The 27,078-nt window shown below is 33.6% G+C and overlaps 1 protein-coding gene across 1 annotated transcript in view; it reads right to left on the bottom strand.

The window, feature by feature from the left end:
* Nucleotides 1–1,517: 1,517 nt before the first annotated feature.
* GPR137C (G protein-coupled receptor 137C) overlaps nucleotides 1,518–27,078 on the bottom strand; it is a 51,902-nt gene continuing 26,341 nt past the window's right edge. The window contains exons 2-7 of the mRNA XM_072629707.1: nucleotides 26,104–26,147; nucleotides 19,624–19,852; nucleotides 4,590–4,739; nucleotides 3,157–3,282; nucleotides 2,888–3,006; nucleotides 1,518–2,007 (exon numbers count right to left, since the gene is read on the bottom strand). Of these exons, the coding sequence (XP_072485808.1) occupies nucleotides 1,830–2,007; nucleotides 2,888–3,006; nucleotides 3,157–3,282; nucleotides 4,590–4,739; nucleotides 19,624–19,852; nucleotides 26,104–26,147 (846 nt within the window). The 3' untranslated portion in view covers nucleotides 1,518–1,829. The remainder of the gene's footprint in view (nucleotides 2,008–2,887; nucleotides 3,007–3,156; nucleotides 3,283–4,589; nucleotides 4,740–19,623; nucleotides 19,853–26,103; nucleotides 26,148–27,078) is intronic.

The raw sequence follows: 27,078 nt of genomic DNA on the forward strand, positions 1-27,078 counted from the left end.
AAATTGTTGCATATTTTCTAGTACCCACTATTGTTCTTGTTGTTTCCCATATAGACACACTTTAAAAAATACATTTAAAAATTCTATTATAAAATTAACATATCCTCATTTTCAATTTTTTTTAGATATAAGAGAGAGCATGAAGAAAATGTAATTTAGTTTAAAAAGGAAAGCATTCTCTTAAACATTGTTAGCCACTTTAAAAAATCCAATACGCTTACTGTACTTGTTTATTATCCCAGTGTTTGACATTGCACATATAGAAGATATATAAAAATAGGAACACCATATACTAAAAATTTGAGGCAATTCATGTTCTGAAGTGCTGCACTTATGTTTACTATGCTAATCAATTATGATTTCATATACTTGAAGATAATCCCATTACTGATAATTAGCTCCTCTGATTACATTAACCTAAAATAATTCTTTCAAAAGTTATTGTAGCCCTAATCTATAATGTTAAAAAAAAATCCCTAAACAATTAAAATTGTTCATTTTGTGAACTGTACCTGTGAAATTGTTTGGTTCCAAGAATTTCTACCATTCTTAAGTTCTAAAATTCACTGTTCCTTTTCTGAAGGAACTAGGTTTCAAGTACTTCATATAGAATGAAGTCATATTACTGCAAAATGATCTTTTGACTGAGAACTCTAGTAAAAGTATTCATTAGCCAGTTTTGCCTAATAAGAACTGACAATTACCTTTTATTAACCACGCTAGTCACCATTGTGTTAAAGTTACTACAACAATTATAAATGCTTTTGAGAAACTTTTGGGTAGTGTTTTAGAATTCGTATTTAAAAGACCATTTCTTTAGAAACAATAATTCTAGTATATATTTTTAAAGTATTGAACTGTTATGCTTGAATTCACTTCATGCCCTTCTAATTAATTTTGCATTTTGATACAGAGAACATTAGTGAATACATAATGTATGCTTTTGATATAAAAATTGTCCAAGGACTTGTTGATAGGTACTGCTGCCAATTATACTTATCAACATGCAGAGACATTTTAATAACCAGTTTATTATATGTTTTTGGCAAAGACCCATGGTTCACAAAAACCAATGGACATTTTCAGAAGCCTTATATAAATTTTAGTTACAATGCAGGATAATTACACTAGAATTTTGCAGAAGGCAAAAGAAGGTAAAGATTTACACTTCAAAAAATAGGTAGCAGAAGGGGAAGATTTTTGTCAAGTAAAACAAAAACAGAAACTAGCCAGGAAACACTGGAAGTATAGCTGAAATGTCAATCTAGATTTCTGTAGAAAGAAAGAGCAGGAACTAACTAGGTAGCACCAAGACCATAATTGATGTCTCAGCTTGATTTTTGTAGGTTCTAGCTAGTTGTATGACCTGCTTTCAAAAGAAAATAGTGGTATTGAAGCCAATACCAAAATTCACCTATGACACTTTGATCTTTTTGGAAAGACTGCTGCCAAGGTTTGATGTATAGTAAAACAAAACAATTTGAACGTAATAAAACAAAACAATCTGAACCCTAGAATATTGTTTTTGAGATTATTGTTTATTCCTCTAGAGCATAAAGAAAAAAGTGCAAATATACATTTATTTTTCTAAAATCAGGAAATTCTAGGGCCCTTATTTTATCTCCAACTCTTAAGTTTCAATTCTACTTCATTTATAATGAAGAGATCAAAAGTAATGGTTTTGTCTTACATTTATACAGCTAATTCTAGCTTTATTTTTTCCCCTTAATTATAAAAGATAATGGAATGTTAATGTAGATAAAGTCAAAATACTGAGAAAATACATACTCATGAAAACCACTTTAGGAATATGGATTTTGGTGATGTTATCAGTTTTGTGGAGAAGAATATAAGCCATAGTGATTGTGCATATCTAAGTTACCACAAGCAAAGAGAAAAGGAGCAGAATCTGATGTTGGTCCATTCAGATGAGGATTGACTATGAAACTGTTGCTGCCACTTCCAGGAATGGTTCCATACCAACCCAAGCCTTGTGAATTAGATAAACTGCAACGACAACAACAACAAAATTCAAACTATGCCTAGGATATATAATTAAAGTGGTCACCATTAAAAAAAAAGCTTTTCAATTAACTTTCATATTTAGTTTTAGTGATCCAGAACTTTGTGTTCCCACTTAAATCTTTCTCCATCAACTCCAAAAATGAAGTTTAGCAGGAATTTAATGGATTTTTAGACTGAAATTTTTCTGTAACCTATTATTCTTTTATGCCTTTGTTACCTTATTTACGCTAATCTGGCTTTAAAAAGACAATGCCCCCAGAAGAAATATAAAATAAATTTAATTTGCTAATAATGATTACTAATGTCAAAAACAAATTCAAACAAATGTTTAAGCACCTATTGTATGCAGAGCACTAAACTTGAAGATAAAAGCAAGTTTAGATAAGGGCTTTAATGGAGTACTTTCCCCTGCCTGAACAAATAACCCTAGTTCACATAAAGGTTTCCAGAGGATCCCACAATCCCTTCAGAACTAGGTCTGGGACCTTTTCTTGAGATCACAGGAGGTCTATTTCTTGATTTTTCAATGAATTTTGAGTGACACTGAATATCTATATATCTATACCTATCATCTATGTTTATGATGAATGAGGCCTTGAATGATTAAGGATCTAGAAGATAATTTCCCAGATCTCCCAACCAGACCTGTAGAATCATGGGTAAAGGCAGGAAGGAATGAGGAAGGATAGCTTTCAATGACCCTTGTGCCCATTGCTTTAAGCGCTTCAGTTAGTTTTGACATATCACTACTATACTATCATATAAGGTTTAAGGGTCAAAAATTCTTTCTCCAAAATTAAGAGCTGTTAAGAATGCTTCAACAGAACATTAATCCTGTCTAATTGTCTTTGTTCACATCTACCTTCCTTCTCTTGAGCCTCCAAGTCTTGGCAAGTCATCATCACTATCATACCGTCTTGGATTGTCAAAAAAGTAAGCTCTGGAATTGTAACTGTGACTATTTCCAGTACCATCAGGAGCCTGTGAACAAAAGAATATATAAAAACAAGTATGAAAAAATTGTCTTCTTTTCAAGTAATCACAAAGGAGGCTGACACTTTTTGAACTTCCACATAGAAAAACTTCATGATTTTTAAAAGAAGTGTGTTTTAAGAATTTATAATATCCTACCAAATTCTGGTTTGGCTTCTGTGCTCTGAAAAACAACACCATTGACCAGGCTGGTATATGTTCCCACAAAAAGAGGATCATGCCAAACACTACATATTCTTCTTCACTGATGTCTTCCACATGATTCTGCAAGTACACAGCACGTAAAAATACTTTTGTTTCATTTACAAAATGTCCATTATGACCAAATTGCCTCAGATTGGACACAAGCATCAAATGAAAAAATCTAATGCACTAAGAAAGAAATTAGAAGTACATAAACAAATGAAATCACTTTTAATGGTCTTCCATGTGATACCTGCAATGTACATAAATGTAAAATATTTTTATTTTGCTAGCATCTAGTTAAGAATAGGTCAGTTACAACTATGTTGATTTCAGTAAAAAAGGAAACTTTTTGAAAAAAGAAAGAAAATGTCTTTAGAGAAATCTCACCTTTTAGGTCTGGTATGTTAGATGGTACACAGAAAAAAATCTGTATACTCGTATTTGCATGAGCAAGAACAAGGAGTAACATTAAAAACAGTTGCATAGCTGCTAATAATAATATACTATTCTGGCCTACTCCTCCATGGTCTTGCTCATTTTTCATTCTATTAGTTGTATATAATGGAGAATAGAAGCATAAGGTACTGCAGCTCTGGTAATTTCTCTCCCTTAAAACAATACTTAACAACTTTGTTTAAAGAATAGTCAAGTATTCTTTCTAATGCTATCTCTTTTTAAGTGCTATTCTAAAAGACTAATCTACATGTGAGATAAAGTGATATCATATATTATCACTCAAGAAAATTAGAACAGTATACTTTTGCATGATGATAACTAGTTACCAAGGTTTATACAAAGCTTAGTGCAGTATTGCAATAGATGATGTTTTGTATTTTGTTTTTCTTATAACCCTAGCCCCTGGGGTTATACTGTATGCTGCATACAGCAAACACTTAAACTCTCATTTGGATTGGAGAATGTTAGAATAGAGATCACTGTACTAAGTACTCATGGCCAAGGAATTGTTTCTTTTCATTATTGAGGTTGAAAACTGTAGGATTAGAGCAATATTCTCTCCTTAAAATTGTAATTTTCAACCAACTAGTCAAGTTATACACTAGTTCTGAGTGGCTATTCAAAAAGATATTCAATTTTACTTTAAGATATGAGATAAGCATACATAATATAAAAAAATTGAAGACTTTATTAAAATAAAAGATAGCTTTATTGCCAATATCCAGATGCTAGTAATATTTACTTAAAAGAAATATGACTAGAACCCTTTCTAAAAATGTCTGAATAAGCTATAAATGCTGCATGTAACTGGAAATTAGTAATAAGTTAAGCAGAATTAATAAAAGCATCTAACAGCTAGCATTTATACCCAAATTAAAGTTTATTTTATTTCTATAAGCTTAAATTATTAGTGCACATTATGGAATTACCTTTTCTGAAAGATTATCCCATCCAAAGTTAAATGGATTTTCTATAGTTTCCTGAGATAGAGTAATCACCACCAAATTGTAACAAGCTCTTGAGGAATAAAGAAGAATGACTACTGAGCCTACTGTAACAGTCTGACACATAGATGTTCCCTAAAAGAGATAAAACCATGATGTCAAAGTTATAAATGAACTTAAATGATTATTTAGATACAGTATATAGTAAAAAGAAAAACAAACTAGAACTCAGTTTTAGAAGATTCTCTTCATCAGTATAAAGGGTGAGGATGTTCCCTTCTCAACATAAAATGAGTCAAAGTACAAGATGGCGAATAGCTGGGCATTTACAAGCTAAGTGTATTATTTTGTTTGAAGTATTGTGAAATTCCATTTAGAAATACATTTTGAAATTATAAGATAGATCTTTCAGAACAGAAATAATTCTTATATTACCCTAAGTTTGGCTCACCCATGCTACTTACTCTCCTCACTAAGTTTACAAATAGTGTCTGATAGTGCCTGTTATATGTATCACAGTCCAACTTGAGGGATTAGACTATCCCCAAAAACATGTCAATTAGAAATTCACCCAGCAGCATGATTTCCTCTATTTTTCAAGGGAGAAAGACCTATTTTTGATAGTCATTGGAAGCCTTTTAGAAAGGGGTTATACATGAAGGAGATGAAAGGAAAGTGGGCTAATAGAAGGAGAACACTTGGAAAGTTGCAAAATAGTCCTCTTGGAAAAGAGTTGGTCTTTAGATTCACATAATTTCATGAGAATGAAATTCTCTTATTACAGTATTAATGATAAATATTAATAAAAAGGTCACCAAGAAAATACTTGACGTTTGTATGCTAACATCTGTTGCAGAGGATGTGGAGGTAGAAAAAATCTACAAGGATCTCAGTAATGAACTACAAATGAATACTTCAATGCAAAGGCAGGCATAAGGATAGAGAATAAAACGGCTCAAGATCAAGCAACTACAGGCTAAAAAGACATAGTCAAAATGGAAGCCTCAAGTCTATGTAAGGCATAGTTTCTTCAGGAAGAGTCAGGAGAGAGTGGACATTGGTAAGTCCAATCACAAGAGTAAAACGATAAAATAGATGGGATAGCTAGTGTTTATATAGCTTTAAGGTTTGCAAAGTACTTTGCATATGTTATCTCATTAGATCCTCACAACAACCCTGTGAGGTAGGTGCTGTTAATCCCATGTTCTATTATCATTTAATAGTTAGTCCTAACTACACAGGAAATAAAATAAGTTGAATGATGCATATAGTTGGATGGGTAGCCCTTGGAGCTTGGCTAGTTATTGCACAGAATATAAAGTGAGTCCAGAATTGTATTGAAGATTTGGCTGGATTACAGTTGGGAAATTATATAGTGCTTTAATAGATCTCAAGCTTCTCCTTGGAACAAATGACTTTTTTTTTTAACACCAACATTTTTCTAGTCATGCTATGGCTCTGAAGTATGGAATACTAGTATTCAGAGAATGAAAAATTTTGGTCAGCATAGGGCAATGAAGAGTTTGCATGGTAGGAATAAGTAGGGTTTACAATTAGTAGGTGTTACCAATAAGAAGATACATCCTCAAAAAAATGTACGATTGCAAAGGAGGTAAAGCCAGTTCTGGTAAAAGTGAAGGATTAGCCTGCATGTTCCTTAACTTTAACACATATATAATGTAAAGAAAGCTAGAAAAATGTCTCTTTATAGAAAAGTTTAACAAAAGCAGCATGGAATGCAAAGGCATAGATAAGTTATCATCTATACCACTGAAGTGGTTCCTCGAACTTTTAACATCAATCCATTCTTGGATCACCATGATATTAAATGTCTATTTCTAAATTTTTCTTCTCAGTATTGGTTTCAGTTATATATCCTTAATATTTCAAATTCAACCTTTTCAGTTTATACTATAGTCATAAATATAAACTTGTGTTTGTTACCATTCTAGCAATAGTACACCCTATACCACTAAGCTTACCAGACATAACACGTGTGGTGTTCTAAATTTCAAATAGCTGCTAACTAATTCAATACATTCAAATAGTATGAGTTTTTAGAACAAAACCTAGAATTAAGTTTTTGGTCAAACTAATGGGTTTGACTTGGTTACTGTATGCCATATATAATCTCCATTGAAATATCTTTAATAATGTAAGACCAAAATCTCTAGTAAAATTTATAGAACAGAAATTTCTAGAAACTAGGCAGCTAAGTAGCACTGGACTTAGAGTCTCAAAGAGCTGAGTTCAAATGCTGCCACAAATGCATACTAGTTGCATGAAACTGGGAAATCCAGTTAACTTTCCTTGGTCTCAGTTTCTTCATCTGTAAAATGGAGATAATAATAACACTTATCTTCCACAGTTGTGTGAGGACAAAATAAGATACTATCTCTAAAGCACTTTGGAAACCTTAAAGCACTACATAGATGTTAGCTATTATAGTAGCTTACTACATGAAGACTAAGATTAAACAAAAAACAAAGCATGATTTCCACCTTACTGGGAAACTATCTTGCCTTCTATGACTGGGTAATGATGTCAACCAAGGTAATGTATTATTCCCTGCCTAAAACAAGTGTTAACATTTTAAAACTTTTCATCCATAAGGAATTCCAAGGTCTTTAACAAACGACTGTCCTTTGGGTATAGAAAAATTTATACACACATATACACAGATAGACATGTACAAACACATATGTAAATGTATTTATTCACACACAAAGATGACAATTATGGCTCAACTATATCTTCCCCTCCTTATTTCTCCTCCCCCAAAATGGAACAGGAACTTTCAGAGCCCTTTAATTTTTATTGAATCACATAGATTGTAACTAAATAAACAAAGGAGGAATATGAGTACATTGATGCCCTCCTTCCTCAGTTTCCCTCAGGGAAAAGAGAGGGAACAAAATGAGGAAGAGAGAATTTAAATACACTTATGGATAAGGCTAAGTTTAGAACCACTTTTAAGTATTGTGTATTAATTTTAGAGAATAAAGTAACATGTTAGTTTCTAAGCCTATGCACTAATCAACTCTTTTATAAAGAATCTGACTTCAATGTTGGGAATAGAAGGAATTTTAGTGATTTTATAGTACAACTTCTTCATTTTACAAAATAAGCAGTTGATATATAGAGATATAAAAACTAAATTAATTGATATTCTGGAATTCTTAAGCAATAATTTTAACAAATTATTTTTCATCCCTACTAGGCTAACCCAGTAAATAATGGAAGGCTGGCTTAAAAGTTTTCCTTGGAGAGGCAAATAAAGGAATTGATAGAGATGATTCTAGCATGTATCTAGAAGCAACAATATAATTTCATGGGACATTCATCATTTCAAATTGCGGTGCTTATTATAAATATTTGTAAAAATGTCACTATGAAAATGATTGCAGTGTATATGAACACATTGATTGCAAAGAACAAGGTGGCAGAAAAATTCAATGAAGAACCTTGTAAATTTGTCTAAATTAAAATTATATCAAGTGCCCCAAAATTCTTAGTGTAGTTTTAAACTTTTGATAATTTTAGAACTACAAATGCTACAAACTTACAAGAACATCATCTTAAAGTTTAGTTATATAAAGTTCTTTCACATCTATTTGGTTTTATGAATTCTGAATAATAAACTTTTCATTTTAATTTAACAAGACAGGGAACTCTGCCATTTTGCATTGCATGTGCAACAATTTTTGAATTTCTCAGATGAATGAATCTGTAGGGGACATTCTTTTGCTTGGCTACCTTATTCATCTTATCTATCTCCATTAGACTTTAACTTGTAGGGTCATGACAAAACTGTCATGTACACATCAAAACCTCATTTGCTGGATAATTTTAAGGAAAGAATTACAAATATGTTCCTTTTAATCACTGAGCAGTGACTGCTGAGAGTTTTTACAAAGTTCAAAAATAAACTAGAGCAATGCATAGCACAAGATTATAGTTATGTTGAATGTTAATAAGAAACATTAAAAATTTTAAAAAAGCCTTTCAAACTATTTTAAAGTTTGTTCCATTTATATTTTGGAATTTACTAAAGCTTGAAACTGTACTAAGAGTTTTGGGACAGTGTGTGTGTGTGTGTGTGTGTGTGTGTGTGTGTGTGTGTATGTGTGTGTGTGTGTGTATGTGTGTGTGTGTGTGTATGTATGTGTGTGTGTGTGTGTGTGTATGTGTGTGTCTATACACACTCTCATAACTCTGACTTCAACATGAAATGGTGGCGGGACTACTTTTTGGATATGTTGTAGAGGAGATTCTTTTCAGGTATGAGTTGAACTAGATGATAATCTGAGATCTTTTTCTAACCATCAGAGTCTATGATTCTGTGGGTACAGGGGTGGATAAAAAGAATGTTAGAAAATATGGTTCAGGAGTAAGAAAGGAGAGGCAAAATGTTTACAGACTACCTTTCAGCTCTACACCATAAGAAAAGCATGGAGGTGCTTGACTTGGGCAAGTGTCACATAGTATCAAAAGATGAAGATTCTTCTTTTTGTTTTGACAGGAAATGACTGGTTACTGATGTGGAAATATTTTCCACAGTTGCCTACTATGTAGGGTTGTACCACCAACAAGAACAAAAATCAAATTGACAATACTGGAAGAATAAAAATGACAAAGTTATTGCCTACAAACAAAAACAACCTGGGCTATATAATAAGCAAGCTGTTATAGGAAATGGATGGGAGGGCAACAGAAACAGATTATACTGATTTCTTAAATAAGTTTAGCTAATGTAAATTAATTGGCATAATGAGATCAAAAAGAGCTTAGAAGCTACCTGAGAAAAATGCAAAAACAAAGAAAAATTGAGCTGCATCATCTTGATTAAGCAGAGAGAGATGAGGAAGCCAAGGACAATAGTTAAGATCTTTAGAAATGAATTTATATTATGTTGGAAAAGGAAGGATAGTGGAAAATTACACTGGACTTTTCTTCACAACCATAAAATAGGTGAATTTTTTAGTAGATTTTTTTTTTTGCCTGACTTCAAATTTTGTCTATCACCCACCATTTTCATCAACTTTATGTAAAGAATCATTTGACTAAACAAAACTGGGCTCATTTAACTCACCTAAAAATGTAGGTAATGACAATATCATATTGTATTTTGTCTGTGGAACATCCCTCATCAGCGTCCAACATTAGTCAGGCAGCATACTTGGACTCCACTTGCCCTGGTATTGCTTTTCCTTGTGGAGCTTTCTTGATGGAAGCATTCCTGGTGCTCAATCACTGATAGCACCTAGGTTTTCTAGGAAGAAGTCCAAATGTGAATCCAAGAAATTTATCTTGATTGACATGTTATATCCCTTAACATTATAGATTTTGAGAGGATCATTGATAATTTCTTGTTGACTTTCTGCTTTTTAATTTCCCCTAAAATTTTTTGGTGACTTTTGGAAATGTTTTCCATTCTGCTCCTTCAATTGTTCTTCAAACAATGATCTTTAATTACTTTCCATATTGAGGACTTACAAGCATCCCTTCTGATTTTAGCCTGATTCTTGGAAATTTGTTCTTCAGATTAAAAATACAAACAAACCCTGCATTGTTTCAATTCATCAACTCGATAAAAAATTTCAGTTAAGCCAAGTTTCATGTATAATGATGATAAGAAAATTCAAGCTTTACGATATTTTTCCCTGAAAAATCTGCTCTTTCCTTGGATGTCTGTGTTTTGATATAATAGCATTTTCTGTCTCCGATGCCCTATTCACAAAGAAGGCATCAATATAAGTCACATTATAGCCTCAGTGAAAGAGCAATCATTTTCAGATTTCCCCTAATATGCCAGGAATACTTTTCATACATAATACTTCTTAAGATGCTTATTGTTTTGAACAAATTTTGGTGCCCTCTTGAAGGAGGTTCCATATTTTTAATCTAGAAGTAAAAAGTTCCACTTGATTCTTAGAGAAGATATTGAACAAAGTTCTTAAGTATGCTCAGCAGAGGATCTTATGACAGAAAGGCTACTTCAAATGATAGAGGGAGAGACCACTTCTTTGGTTGTCTCCTACCTTGTCATTTTGAACTTCCTCATTACAATCTGGTATCATCAGGTTCATATTTATTCAAATTACAAGTTTCTTGTACTATGTAAGACATGTCTTACTGTGAGGATGATAGATTTGGACAGTGTACAGTATGTTTAAAAATAATTACTGATACTTGTGAAGTGAAATCTGTTAAATAGTCTTGTTGTCTCTAAATCATAGGAATTGCCAATAGTATATGATGAGAACCAGGCATCCTCCCAATCAGTAACCTAACAAATTGTATTCATCCTTCATTGCTGAAGAAGACCATGCCATCATACAGGAATGAAGGAAGAAGGAAGGAAACAAATGTTTGTGAAGTGTTTACTATGTGCTAGGGACTGAGCTAAGCACTATACACATATTATCTCATTTGATCCTTACAACAAACCTGGGAGGTCAATGCTATAATTATGAACTCCATTTTACATTTGAGGAAACTGAGGCAGATGGAAGTTAAATGAATTATCCACAGTCACTTGTGGCTAGTGTCTTAGGTTGGATTTGGATTCTGGTTTTCCTGACTCCAGGACCAGCACTCTATCCATTGTGCCATCTAGCTACTTCAACAGCACAACTGAAGGGCCCAAACATTAGTCTGATCCTTTTCTTCTCTCTAAATTAGAGTTTATGTGCTTTCTTAACCAAAGGAGTAAAGTTTAGTCTGAGAGTTTAGTCTTTGAGTTAGCTCACAATTCAAACAATTCTGATGACTGACAAAGCATACTAAGAATTCAAGTAAATGTATATTAACATCTCAGAAGTACAAAACAATTGAGAACAGCATTGAGAGAGGTCTGATATACATTTGTATGTATACACACAAATATTTGTAATCCTTCCTACATGTGTTGACTCCCCCTTATTAAAATGTGAGCTCCTAGAGAGTGGGGACTGGTTGCATTTTCTATTGTATCCTTTGGCACTTAGCCCAATGTTTGGTACATAGTAAATGACTAAAAATGCTTTTTTTCAATTCATTCAGTCTTATAGAGTTCATTGAAGCCACATAGCAGATGAGATAAGTATTTACATAGCATCCAAAAACAAGCCAACTAGTAACTCTTTTCTGTCTCTTTTCCACCACACCACACTTCATTACTTCTTCATATTGCATGGTTTATCAAAATATGAATAACTAAATAATGGTGGGTGATAGAGAAATTTCTTGTATTTTTGAAACTCAGATCAAAACACACACACACATAGAGAAATTTGCCTGCAAAATTCACATATTGTTTAATAAAATGATGAGAAATAATGGACAGCTTTGTAAAGTCTGATGAAGAGATCCAACTAAGCAGATTCATTCTGGGGGCATTTAAGTTGAAAACTAGAATGAAGATAACAGACAAAAATGGAAGAGACATAAATATTTAAAATTTTTTTCTCAATTACATGTAAAATTTTTTTAACATTCATTAAAAAAATTGATTTCCAAATTCTCTCCCTCCCTTCCCCCTCTCCCTGAGAAGGCAAGCAATTTGCTATAAATTAGACATGGGCAGTTATGTAAAACATTTCCATATCAGCCATATTGGAAAGAAAAAACAGGCAGATGAAAAAGAGAGAGAGAGGGGGAGGGAAGGAGGGAGGGAGAGAGAGGAAGAGAGAGAGAGGAAGAGAAAGAGAGAGAGAGAGAGAGAGAGAGAGAGAGAGAGAGAGAGAGAGAGAGAGAGAGACAGACAGACAGAGAGAGAGAGAGAGACAGAGAGAGAGACAGAGGGAGAGAGAGAAGTATGCTTCAATCTGCATTCAGACTCCATCAGTTCTTTTACTGAAGGTGGATAGCATTTTTCATCATAAGTCCTTTGGAATTTTCTCATATCATTATATTGTTGAGAATACCCAAGTCATTCACAATTGATCATTGTATAATATTGCTGTCTCTGTGTACAATGTTCTTCTGGTCCTGCTCACTTCACTTTGCATCAGTAGATGTAGGGCTTTCCAGGTTTTCATGAAAGCATCCTGCTTATCGTTTCTTATAGTACAGTAATATTCTATCACAATCATATATCACAACTTGTTTAGTCATTCCCCAATTGATGGGCATCCCCTCAGTTTCCAATTCTTTGCCACCACAAAAAGAGGTATTGTAAATGTTTTCATACATACGGGACTATTTTCCTTTTTTAAAAATCTATTTGGGATAAAGACCTAGGAGTGGCATCACTGGGTCAAAGGATCACTATGTCTTTTCGAAAAAGCTCTCCAGAATGGTTGGATTAGTGTTTAGAGTCTATTTTCCCACAACCTCTACAATATTTGTCATTTTCCTTTTCTGTCATATTATCCAGTCTAAAAGGTGTGAGGGTAGTACCTCAGAGTTGTTTTAATTTGCATCTCTAATCAATAGTGATTTAGAGCAATTGTTCATATGACTATAGATAACTTTTATTCCTTCATCTGAAAACTTTCTGTTCATATCCTTTGACCATTTATCAACCAGGAATGACTTGCATTCTTATAAATTATAACTTAATTCTATATATGTTTGAGAAATGAGCCTTTATCAGAGAGATTTGATGTAATTTTTTTACACTTCCCTACTCCCTTTCTAATATTGGCTGCATCAATTTTGTTTATGCAAAAACTTCTTTAATTTTATACAATCAAAATTATCCATTTTACATCCTGTAATGCTCTCTATCTCTTATTTGGTCATAATTTTTTTCTCTTATATATAGATCTGACCAGGAAATTTTTCTTTGCTCCCTAATTTGCATATGATATTACCTTTATGTCTAAATCATGTATCTCTTTTGAGCTTATCTTGGCATATGTTGTAAGATGCAGATCTATGCCTAGTTTCTGTCAAGCTGCTTTCTAGTTTTTCCAACAATTTTAATAAAATATTAAGTTCTCTTACCAAAAGCTTGAATCTTTGTGCTTGTCAAACACTAGATTACTATGATTATTTACCATTCTGTGTTGTGTACCTAATCTATTCCACTGATCCACCGTTCTATTTCTTAGTTAATACCAGATTTGCTTGATGATTACCACGTTGTAACACAGTTTGAGATCTGATACTGCTAAACCACCTTCTTTCACAGTTTTTTTATGAATTTTTTTTCTTTTTCTTTCCCCTTCCCCAACCCAGCCTTTTTACTTTATTTTTCTGGGTATTCCTGACCTTTTGTTCTTCCAGATGAATTTTGTTATTTTTTTCTAGCTCTCTAAAATAAGTTTTTTGGTAATTTGGTTGGTATGACACTGAATAAGCAAATTAATTTACGTATAATTGTCATTTTTATCATATTGATATGGTCAGTTATGCTGATGGTTTTCCTAATATCAAACTAGCTCTGAATTCCTGATATAGATCCCACCTTGTCATAGTGTATGATCCTTGTGATATAATGCTGTAATCTCCTTTCTAATATTTTATTTAAAAGTTTTTCATTAATATTCCTTATGAATTTGGAAAGGTTTCTTTTTTGCTTATTTTTACTTTTATAACACAAATATGGTTTTGGTACCTAACTCAGAAGAGTGGAAACAGAGAAAGAAAACTATAGACCAGTTAACCTAGTGAATATCGATGCAAAAATTTTAGCACTCCAGATTAAAAATCCAAAATTAAACACCAAATTGGAATTAATTGTTCTTTAAATATTTGGTAGACTTAGCTTGTCAATTCACCTGGTCTTGGAGATTTTTTCTTAGGGAACTCATTTATGGCTTGTTCAATTTCTTTTTCTAAGATAGGGTTATTTACTCAATTTCCTCTTTTGTTTAGCTGGTCAATTTATATTTTTGCAAATATCCATCTATTTCACTTAAATTTTTAGATTTTGGCATATAATTGGAGAAAATAGCTACACTTATAATTGCTTTAATTTCCTCTTCTTTGGTGGTAAATTCACTGTTTTTATTTTTGATACTGATAATTTGGTTTTCTTCTTTTAAAATAAACTTAACTAGTGGCTTACTTTATTTTATAAAATCAGCTCCTAGTATTATTAGTTTAATGATTTTCTTACTTTAAATTTTATCAATTTCTCCTTTGATTTTCAGGATTTCCAATTTGGCATTTAATTAGGATTTTAAATTTGTTTTTTTTCTAGCTTTTTCCCAAGTTGCATGCCCAATTTATTGACCTCTTTCTTTTATTGATGTAAGCATTTAGAGATAAAAAATTTCCCCTATGTACTGTTTTGGCTGTATCCCATAAAATTTGGTATGTTGTCTTGTTGGTGTCATTCTCTTTAATGATTAATTAATGATTTAGGACATAATAACTTAATGGCAAATTATTGAATGTTTCTATTTGTTCTTTGACCCACTATTCTTTAGGATTATTAAATTTCCAATGAATTTTAATTTATATTTCCATGGTCCTTTATTGAATATAATTTCTATTGCATTGTAATCTGAAAGGGATGCATTTAATATTTCTGCATTTGGTTGTGAGATGTTCATGCCCTAATACATGGTCAATTTTTGGGAAGTTGCCATATGAGAAAAATGTATACTAATTTCTACTTCCATTTAGTTTTCTCCAGACGTCCATCACATCTAAACTTTCTAAAATTCTGTTCATTCCCTTAACTTCTTTTTTGTCTATTTCATAGTTAGATTTATCTAACTCTTAGAGGGGAAAGTTGAGGTACCCCAAAGTATAGTTTAACTATTTCCTCCTATAACTCATTTAACTTTCCCTTTAAGAATCTCAATGCTATGCCATATGGTACATATATGTTTATTGTTGAATTTCATTGCCTGTGGTACCTTTTAGCAAAATGTAGCTTTCCAGTTTATGTCTTTTAATTAGGTATATTTTTGCTTTAGCTTTATGTGAGATCATGATCACTACCCCTCCTTTTTTTTTAACCCTAGCTGAAGCATAATGGATTTTCTTCCTGTCCTTTATTTTAATTCCTTCTGCATCTCTCTGTTTCAAGTGTGTTTCTTGTAACAACATATTATTGGATTCAGGTTTTTAATCCATTCAGTAATCTGCTTCCATTTTTATGGGTGAGTTCATCCCATTCACATTCACTGTTATGATTATTAGCTGTGTATTAACCTCCATCCTATTTTTCCTGTCTATCATATTCTCTCTCTCTTTCTCACCTCCCTCAAAAGGCTATTTTGTTTTTGACCACCGCATCCCTTAATTTGTACACCATTCTATCAATTCTCCCACACCTTCCTCACCATCTCATCTCTTTTCTCATCTGCTTCCAAGTAAGGTAAATTTCCATATCCAACTGAGTTTTTATGTTATTCCCTCTGAGTCCAATGAGAGTAAGGTTTAAGCATTGACTGACACCTCCTCTCCCATATTCCCCATCCATTGTAAAAGCTTTCTTTCATGCCTCTTTTGTGAGTTAATTTTTCCTGTTCTTCCTCTCACTTCCTCCTTCTACCAGTGAATCTATCTCTTTTTATCATCCCTTCATTTTATTTTTTAGAAATCATCCCATCATAGTCAACTCACAACCATGTATACTCCTTCTATCTGTCCTAATAATGATAAAGTTCTTAGGAGTTATAATTATCATCTTCCCATATGGAAATATAGACAGTTTAACCTTATTTAATACCTTATGTTTTCTCTTCTATGTTTACCCTTTTGTACTTCTGCATCTTGCATCTGAAAGTCAAATTTTCTATTCAGCTCTGGTGTTTTAATCAGGAATGCTTGAAAGTCCTCTATTTCATTAAATATCCATTCTCTTTCTTTCTCTCCCCCCACCCCCAGGATTATACTTAGTTTTGTGGGGTAAGTTATTTTTGGTTGCATTCCTAGCTCCTTTGCCTTCTAGAATATCAAGCCCTATAATCCTTTACTATGGAAGCTGCTAAATCTTTTGTGATTAACTGTGGTTCCACAATATTTGAACTGTTTCCTTCTGGCTGCTTGCGGAATTTAGCTCTAATATTCCTGAAAGTTTCATTCTGAAATCTCTTTTAGGAGGCTATCAGTGGATTGTTTTCATTTCTATTTTACTCTCTGGTTCTAGGATATCAGAGCATTTTTTTCTTGACAAATTCTTGAAATATGATACATAGGCTCTTTTTTCATCATTGCTTTCAGGCAGTCCAATAATTCAGGTTTTTTGGTGCTGCTGTTTTCAGAGCTAGTTCTAGGAGTTTGTAGGTTTTTAGTGCTTCCAAGGTAGTATGACCTAAGGAGAGTTGTGCTTTCTTCTCTCCCGGCCTGTGCTCTGGTCTTTACCTAGGAAGAGACCTTGTTTCCCTGTAGCCACAAGTGCTAGCATTCTTCTTCATCCTGGAACTCTGACCAGGGCTCTAGCTCCCATATGGCCACAAAAGATATTGCTCCATTTGGCCCTGGAAGTGTAACCATGTCCTTTGATTTGCTGTAGCCATAGGTGTTATTGTTCCTTTCTGCCTTAGAACTAACACCAGGTCCCCTGATCCCTTGTGAGCAACCTCAAGCACTCTTCTCCATACTGGAACTGTGACCAGGGCCTCTGTTTTCTTTTGGCCACAAGCATTAGTGCTCCTCTTTGCCCTGGGATTGTGACCTGGAACTGTGTATGAGCAATGCAACAGACTCCTGAGTCCAGCTCCAGCGAAAGGTTTACAATTTCTTTCTGACCAGTTGTCTGATCCACTTACCATTAGTGGGCTGAGAGCTCCTAAAGATGTTGCTGCCACTGATGCAGGCACCTTCAAGGTCTTCTGGTGAAGCCTGATGCTTTGTATTCCAAATCAGCCACTACCCTGAGAGACAGACCTTTCCTACTGACCTCCTTGGTCAGTATTGACCAGTCTTGGGCTGGAAAATCATTTCACCCAAACTTTTGTTGGTTTGTTTGTTGCTACAAAATTTGATTTTGAAGCCTTATTTTAAAGTTGCCTGGATGGGAATTTGGGTGAGTTCAGTTGAGTTTTCGCTCTTACTCTACCATCTGGCCTCTGTAAAGATTTTTATAGCCAACTCGAGGTCCATGGGAACCATGGCTTGTAGAAATGGCTTGTAGAAAAAGATGGTAAGTACAGATGGATTAGACCAATTATATCCAGAGGATATCCATATTGGGGAGCAAACAAATTGAGGGTAGCGAGAACTTAATTCTCAAGATATCTGAAAAACAGGAGGATACCAAATGCTTAGAAAAATCTCAGGTATCCTTCCCTCCAAAAGGCAAAACTGAGAATATAAAACTAGTAATTGACCTTGTCTAATTTATCTCTTCAAAGTATTATGAGAATGACTGACACACGCAGGGCATCTTTGATGAATGGGGCAGTATTTTCAGACTTTTTGCAAATAATATTGTATATAATACTATGTCTTCAGTCATACACTTTCAAAAAGGCATAGAGAATACAAGATCCCACTCTGCTTCATTATAAAACAAATTGATTCACAAGTGTAAAAGTCTACCTAACAAACTATCCAACAAAGTATATCCCTATGTATTAGAAAAAATTGAACTTTCTTATACAAAATAATTTTGTTTGTTGTTCTTCTATATATAAGACATAATACAGGAAGACAGATCTATGTTCACCAAATTAATTTGCCAAGAATTGGGCAGAGTACTTAAGGAAAAGTGATTCCCTAATGAAATCTTCCAGATGTTCTTGCGTGTGGATGACAGCTTGTTGACTAAATAAAGTCCTAAAACAGTGCTTCCCAAGCGAGACCTGTAAATACTGAAGAAAAAAAAAAGTCCTGAAGGCATGAAGAATGCCTATTGTCCATGTAGTTGGATAGACAACTCTTAGAACTCATCAGTCAATACATAGACACTGGACAGACACTGACAATGTGTAATGAATTGTGTTCACAATTGAGCAGGAGAACCTGATTACTTTTGGGAAGTTTCACAGTTCCTTTAAGGACCCTAAGCTTATTTCTGACACTAAGGTTCTTCTTTTAAGATCAATATCCTTCTGATGATATTGTATGGCCAAAAGTTACAGAATACTAGTCTGAAGAACTGACTTGATGACCACTTAAAGGGTAATGGGGAGGTCATATGGTGAATTGAGCAGGCTGCAATAAATAACAAATGAATCATTGCACGAAAATCCTATAAAAGGATGTCAGAAACATTTGAAGGGTAACAAAAGGAAATAAGCATTTACAAATACTTATTTTGGGTGAGGCACTATGCTAAGCACTTTTCTAAATATTACTCATTTGACCCTCTTAGCAATACTGGGGGATGGGGGTGAATAGGTGCTATTATAATTCCCATTTTATAGCTGGAGAAACTGAGGCAAACAGTGGCTATGTGACTTGCCCTGGGTCATATAGCTAGCAAGTATGTGAGGTCAGATTTGAACTGGAAAATGATTGGAAAAAGTGATGATCTAATGATGTAGGAAGTGTGAAGATAACCAAGGGACAGCTCAGTTTTTATCTATACCCAAAGGAAGGTTCCTAGCACTCTGGGTGAACCTTCTGTGTTAACTTCATGTCTGCATATTGACAAGTGTCTCTCAGGATAGGTAGGCAGGGGCAAGTTGAGATAGGGTCATAGATTTAGGACTTACATGCCCCAAGCAGAATAAACTGATAAAAGATATTAATGAATAGGAAAGGAGACATAGACAACAAATATGTGTTATAAACAGGTACTAAGGGATTTTGATCAGCACCTCTGAAGTTAGTTTTCTCATACAGCTGAGACCTCAGATCTAAGTATCTAAATCATATTGCAATGGTAATACTAATAACTATCATTTATAAAGCAATTTACAAATATTTTCTTATTTTTATTCTCATAATAACCCTAGGAGGTAGGTACTATTGTTATCTCCATTTTAAAGAAAAGGGAACCAAGGAAGGCAGAGCTCTATAAGTGACTTGCCCAGTATCATACTGCTAGTAAGTATCTAAGGCTGGATTTGAATTCAGGTCTTACTTATCCAGGTCTAGAAGTCTATGTAGTGTGCCATCTAGTTGCCTATATATAGTATCTTGGAAGAAAGAATCCAAAATTCATTCTAAGTGATAGCACACTTACCTTTGATTTGAGGTAGACATTTGCTGATGACACTTTTGTAATTTTGCATATGTAACTAACTAATGAAATGACACAAAGAATGACTAGGCTATCACTAATTAGTGCTTGAGCAAATATTGTCCATTTCAATTGATTATCTGAAATATCTCCATGAACTAACATTGAACAAGTTAAGTTTGTCACCAAAAAGAGAAGGTTTGCCAACATAAATCCCAGACGTAGAAGAATTCTGAAAAAAAAAATAAAAGCAAACCTGTTAGGTGTACTTACAAAAATAATGAAAGAAACTTAAAAATCAGTTCATGCTTCCTCAGAAGTGTGAATCTTATGTATTAGAAAAATTCTCAGAAGTTTCTTAACCTTATTGAAACCAACTTTACTAATGGAACATAGATACAAAACTGACAGTAAGGACAACACTAGGAATACTAAGGCTCAGAAGGAGTTGAAGTTAGTGAGAATAATAAATAATAAATGAAAATAATAAAAATATTTTTAAAGCTATGTTGAAAAAAAGATTAAAGAAAGAATAGGATAGCTATTTGAGGTAGATGGTATGATGATAAAATCTTCTTTTTATACAGTACTTTAGGGTTTACAAAAGCACTTTCTTCATGACTTGTGAGCTAAAATATACAAATATTATCCCATTCTACAGAGGAAAATGAGACTTTGAGAGATAAAGTGACTTCTACTTCATTCCATAAGACTATGGGGAAAGGCCTGAGCCAAAATCTGACTATAAGTCTAGGATCTTATTTATTTATCAAATAGATGATAATGATTATGATAATAGAGAGAATGCAAAACTTATAAACTTAGTCTGTAGGTCTATAGATCTGATGGGCAGAAATCTGAAAGAGGTCTCATTTTCTGAGGGTATTTATGTCTACCACTATAGGGTTGACATAAAGCTGACTAGACCAGACAGGGCAGAAGGTAAAAGGAACGGGAGAAATAGAGTTTGTTCAGCCAACTTTGGGACAGTCCATTAGACAATTCAGATTATTCAGGATATAATCCTACTTGAAAACAAAGCAGATATCAGCAAAAATTAACCCCTGTAGAATGAGAAATGTCATGGGCACAAGCACTGGGTAGTATTGCTGATAATATTAATCAACAACTTGAAATTGTCCTTTGTCCATCAGTAAAATGGTACCTTGCCCTTAAGGAGCTAGCTTTTGAGAATTAATGTTTTGTTGAATTCACCTGCAGCTTTGCCCTTTGTGAAGTATGCACAACTGGATCTCAGCAGTCATCAATTGATGCCAATTGTTACTGTGAGGGATGAAAAACCTGGCAAGCCCCTCCAGTAAGTTGTTTTGAGCCACATGGTTGGTATGTGACAGAGCCCTGAGGAATGGGGCAGATAAGACCTTTGCCTACACTAATTTCTGAATGGTGGCCAAGTTGTCTGTGTCTTGGAGGGAATAAGATTAGAAAATTAAAGGACTTCATCTTTGGGGTCAGGACTAATAAAGGAATTTTGCCAATCCCTTCTCCCACACATAATTATCAGTGAAGTGGGGTGGTCATCAATGTGAAATTGGGGGGGTCATGATACATTGCTTTTTGTAAGTGCAGGAACTTATTACCCCTAAAGCTAAGGCAGCTATTTCTGCCCAATATCCTAACTAGTTCATGTGAGTATCCCACTTACCAGAAGCCTTGCCTACAAAAATCATAAATTGGTGCCTCCTTAAAAGGGGATGAGGTGTAACTTTCCAGTCCAGAATTTGTTTGGATCCAGCCCCAAGAACTTATCTACAAAGGTATTAGGGATAAGAAGGGACTTCTTATAGATGCAGTTCTAATTGTCTCCCTTGGCCCTTCCTTATTTTATTTTCAGTGCATAGTTGCCTAAGCCTCAAAACGCCTCATTCTCCTCAAAGGGCTCCATTTACTCCAGGGAATCTGCTTAGCTGATCCTCAATTGGCAGATTTCCTTTGCCTCCAGGTTGGTTAGGGTAACTCTTTTTTCAGAAGGATTTGTGGGATCAAAGAGTAGAATTTTAAAGAGATATTTTGCTTTTTAAAGGCACAGAGAATGTGAAGCTGTCTTTGTATTAAGTATGGTAAATTTATATTTTTCTGAAAAAAAAGGGATATATTACCTGGCTTTATGGCAATCAAGAGTCCTTGGAAAAGGGTGAGGGATAGTTCATGCCTAGCTCCAGTGAAAGAAGAAGGCAGCCTCTACACAAAGTCCTCAAACGGGTCAGGGAGATTTAGTGTAACCCTTCCAGTAGGACTTCTAGGGAGAGAAAAGTCCTGACAGATTGGAAAGGTATCACTGAGTAGGTGAGGTTTATAGGGTAAATCTCAGTATTGACCCTGGTACTAAAATAAGCTGCATCCAAGAGCATAATGACCTCTAGAAGTTATCTTTCTACAGATGACTGTGATCTGTGAAGATGATAGATAACTGACAGAAATATCATCTGCACTATGGCCCTGATATTTCTAGTGCTGTTTCTGTTCATCATTATCTCCTTACATCAGGAAAGCCATTGGGAACTTCCAGGAAGCCAATCATTTTTATACTCAACATCATGTTTCTAACTCAAGCCCTGATTAATACCACTTCCCTCAGCCTCCTCTCCCCTCTGACTAGAAGGCAGAAACTAGACTGTCTCAGCTTACTCCATTTTACCTCTGCTGCCTTACCTGGTTAAAACTCCTTGGAACAAGGTACCCTATGATAGGTATTCCCCTTTTCAAATTTGTTAATAACTCCTTTGATTTTCAGAATTTCTATTTTGGTGTTTAATTGGGGTTTCTTTTTTGTTTGTTTTCTGGTTTTGTTTTTAGTTGTACATCTAATATGTTAATTTGCCCATTCTCTTTTCTATTTACCCAAGTTTTTAGATATATGCTTCCCCCCCCAAGTATTGTTTTGGCTGCATATCACAAATTTTGGTATGTTATCTCATCATTGTCATTATCACTAATGAAATTATTGATTACCTCTGTGATTTATTTTTTGATCCATCCATTATTTAGCATTAAATTATTTAATTTACAATTAATTTTAATCTTTGCTTCAAAGGCCCTTTATTGAATCCATATCCATAATTTTTATTGCATTATGATTAGTAAAATATATACTTAATATTTCTGCTTTTCTGCATTTGTATGAGAAATTTGTATGCTAGTCAATTTTTGTAAAGGTGCTATTCACAGATGAGAAATAGGCATACTCCTTTCTAGTTCCATTCAATATTCTCCAGACGTCTATCATATCTGATTTCTAAAATTCTATTAATCTCCTTATCTTCTTTCTTGTGTTTATAGTTAGGTTTATCTAGGTCTAAGATGGATAAATTGAAGTCCAATATTATTATAACTCTTTTAATTTTTCCCTTAAGGACTTAGATTCTATATTATTTGGTGCATATAAGTTTAATATTGATATTAATTCAGTGTCTGGTAACTGGTTATTCTATTGTAGGCTTAGATGCTCGGCTAAAGGATTCAACTGAGTCACTGTTTCCCTACTGGGATCATAGTCACACAGCTAACATTTACTTCAGGAATTTGTTCCTTGCTCATTACACAGCGAGGGCCCATGATCAGGACCACCTCTCTCTGCCTTGGATCTGTGACCCAGAAGTGGGTAATGGGCAAAAGAGCTGCCAGATACCAACTGTTCCTGCACCAAGTGCCAGTTTAAGGATCTTTTGGAATCTTCCTCTATATTGGTACTTTCATCCCTGTGCCTTTTCTTGGCTCTTTTTCTATCCCTGGGTGCTAGAATGTTCTTTTCATGCTCCTTGTCAGAATCCATCCCCTGTGTCTACTGACTTTTCTGTCTGGACTGGACTAGACTAGAAAAATGACTCAATGTCAACTTTTTCTAGGTTTTCCCAATCAAAATTAAGTCTGGTACATTTTCTAGATCATTGTTTAGTATGGACTGTGGCAAGCTATGCTCAGTTGTCTCTTTTTATTCCCCTCGTTTGACTTCATTTTCGTAGAACTGATTCTTAATCAACTAGGGTTTGGACTAGATCTTTGACGCTTCTTCCAAGTTTGAGATTCCAGTATTTTATGATTTAATGTTAAATTAGGATTATGTTTAGAAGACTCTACTAGACATAAAAATCTCTATAAAATAAACATTTTTGGGAAAAAATAATGGTACTTTACAAAAACTTTTTTCTCTTTAGCATTATTTAAAATTCTAGCTTCTGCATTTTTATGACTATTAAGCACAATACTATGAAATTAATGAATGGAATGGACAGTTTTTTTAAGTTTGTAGAGGCTATGTACAAATATATTTCTTATAACGATTTATTATAATCCTTTTTTTGTAACTATTTACAACAATGGCTGAGTTACATAGTCAGATTTTCATTATCTATCTACCTTTAGATTACCTATTACGGGTGATACTTTCTAGTTTCACAATACCTTCTCATTTTGCTCACTTTCCAGGGCTGTTGTGAGGATCAAATGAGAAAATAATTGTAAAGTGCTTAACACAGTGCCTGGCATACAGAAATGACTATATAAATTTAGTCATCATTATTATTTGCTTTAGTTTCAAACTTTCAATACAAAAGCCTTGACTTCTATTCACTCACAGCAGTTCTTTGAAGCCCCAAAGCCTGACTTTCTGTCTTGTGCCAGAAAAATTGAGAAATGTCACATTTTGTTTCATTCTGTGTATATATGGTAGAATTATCTCCAAAATGTAATATTAAATAGCTGTAAGGAAGAATGAAGCAAAGTTTGGAATGGTAAATCAGTCTGCTTCCTGGTATAAAGGTATGCCTTTTTAAGATGGACAGTTTTACTAATTGATGACAAAAACAACAAAAACAAATGTGAGACTTGTGTAGTTGAGAAACATCAAGAAAGTATCTTGTAGAGACAAAACATTTATTCAGGGTAAAAATGACTGCGTTGTCCTATGTTCCAGCATCTAATTTATGTGTGACTGACAAGATTAACTTTGGAAATAATGTTAGAAGTGTTTTGTAATTACTGGACAAATGAACACTGCCTGGTCATTACTTGTTAAATGGGAAATACAGGTAGGGGCTCAGGAGCTATAATGTAAAATACTAGGAAGGCATCTCTTCCACAAAGCTTTCCTCCTAAAATCCTGAAAAGTTAAAGTTGTAGGATTGACCATGACCTCTTAGAACCCCTCAGTTTGCTAGCACAGGGACAAATTGGGTGAATAAGTCCACTTGGTGGGAAGGTATTGGTTCATACACTCACTACATTAGCTTAGACATATTCCAGTAAGGAAGTCTTTGATTTATTTGCCAATTTGGATTATTTATACCACTGATTCAATAATTTGGATATAGTTCCCAGTATTTTCAGAATGATCTGCTCAAGATAAATGACCTAAAAACAAAAGTCTTAAATTACATAGTAATTCCTGATATAACTGACATTTAAATATCATTTTAAAGATGCTTTATGTATATATACACACACATGTGTGTATGTGTGTATGGTTCTACATATATATAACTATGTTATATTCTCTTTATATATAGAACCATAGATAGAAATATATACATTTAATATAATTAAATACATATATAAATATAATATAAATATATAATAATATAATATACAATAATATAATATAATAAAAATAATATAAATACACATATAAATACAAATACACATATATATATATAATATATAATCCTGTGAGGTAAGTACTATAAATACCATTTCTATCTTATAGATGAAAAGACTGAGGTACAGAGATACTAAGAAACTTGCCCATAATCACAACTCATAAGAGTCAGATGCAGGATTCAACTCCAAGTTTTGTTGGCTCCACTATACTATGAAACACAAAGATTTAGTCTGACTGATTTATTTAATCTATGAATTTCAAAGGTTTTAATTAGCATGATCATAAAGTCAGAGATATCAAGAGATATCAAGATGACTTTAAATACCATGTAGTAAGACCACTTCATTTAACTGATGTGTCAGAAAAGTAAAGTGACTTTTGTAAGATCACATGATAGTGACATATCAGAGATTAGAAGCTAGATTTCCTAATATAGTAAGTACTTTTCACTGACAGTTTATAATCCACACATTGCTATAGAAATATGAGTTCTTAAGCTAACAAGTATAGAAACAAGAAATTCTATCCTAAATTAGAGTAATGTATCTTTAATTTATCACAGTTGTTAGAAATTACTTCAAAGATTGGGGATCAGAAGTGAGGTAGAAATCATCAGTAACATTAAGAAAGAGAGAGAACTGATTAAATAGATTAACTCCCAAATTAAGTAGGTACATTGAATTAACACCTGAATGCAATTTGAAAATAAAAAGAGAATTTTACCCACAAGGTTAATACTTCTGGTAACTTTCACATAAATTAAAAAAAAAACTTAGCTCAGATCTTCTGAACTCTACTTTCACTGCTGATTTATCTGGTGAGAAATGTCTTATTTGTCATTAAGTATTTCTGCTTATGATACTTACTTGTTTTTGTCAAGTTCAGCTGCACATCTGACTTTACAGATAACCTATAAAGAAAGATTTGAAAAATGCATTAGCAAATATAATTGAGCACTTGGACATGCACAGTATATTTACAAAATACTATAGTAGTTAGCTACTAAAAAATAAAAGTTAAACTGATTAAATTAAATGTTTTTCTTCCTATTAAAAAGTAAGAATTGTTAAAAGAAAAGATAGTATTGACATAGAGTTTTAAGGTTTGCAAAGAGCTTCACATTTATTATCTTATTTGAGCCTCATAATAACTCAGCAACATAGGGGTTATTATTACCCTTATTTTACAGAGGAAGGTGCTGAGGCTAAGAGAAGTTAAATGACTTGCCTGGGATAATAGACCTAGTAAGCATCTGAGACAGGATTTGAATTCAGGTCTTTCTGCCTCTAAGTCTAGCTCTCCATTCATTACATCACAGTGCCTTTCCACCTCTACCTTAAAGGAAAATTAAGTTAAAAAGATTAACAATTTATTTCTGTATGATAAGCCTTCATGATATTGCGCAAAACTTTCCTAATTTATGAAACACTATATTACGTCAACTATCCTGAACCTCACATTACAAAGATGTTTAGACTTACACCCCAATTATGTATATAAATTAGAAAGTGACTTATTCTCTAAGAGTCTTTTATAGGAGGAAAGAGAGATGGAGATAGGGGACAGCAAAAAAAAAAAAAAAGTGCACCAAACAAAGAAGAGAAGCAAGATTACAAAAGTATAGCAGGTAAACAGAGATTTAGTTCTACAGGGAATTCAGAAGGAAAGGTATACTCACTAAAGGATAGCTTAATACAACTTTGACTTCAATCATTTATCCTTCCATTACATACTGCAGTACCCAATATTTATAAAGCAGTGCATTTAGCACTAAGGATTATGCAAAAGCAGAATAAGCTTTCTGACTTTTGTTCCATCCTGGGTGTTATAATAAAAAAAAA

Source organism: Notamacropus eugenii, chromosome 1 (assembly GCF_028372415.1).
Source record: "Notamacropus eugenii isolate mMacEug1 chromosome 1, mMacEug1.pri_v2, whole genome shotgun sequence".
Classification (NCBI taxonomy): domain Eukaryota; kingdom Metazoa; phylum Chordata; class Mammalia; order Diprotodontia; family Macropodidae; genus Notamacropus; species Notamacropus eugenii.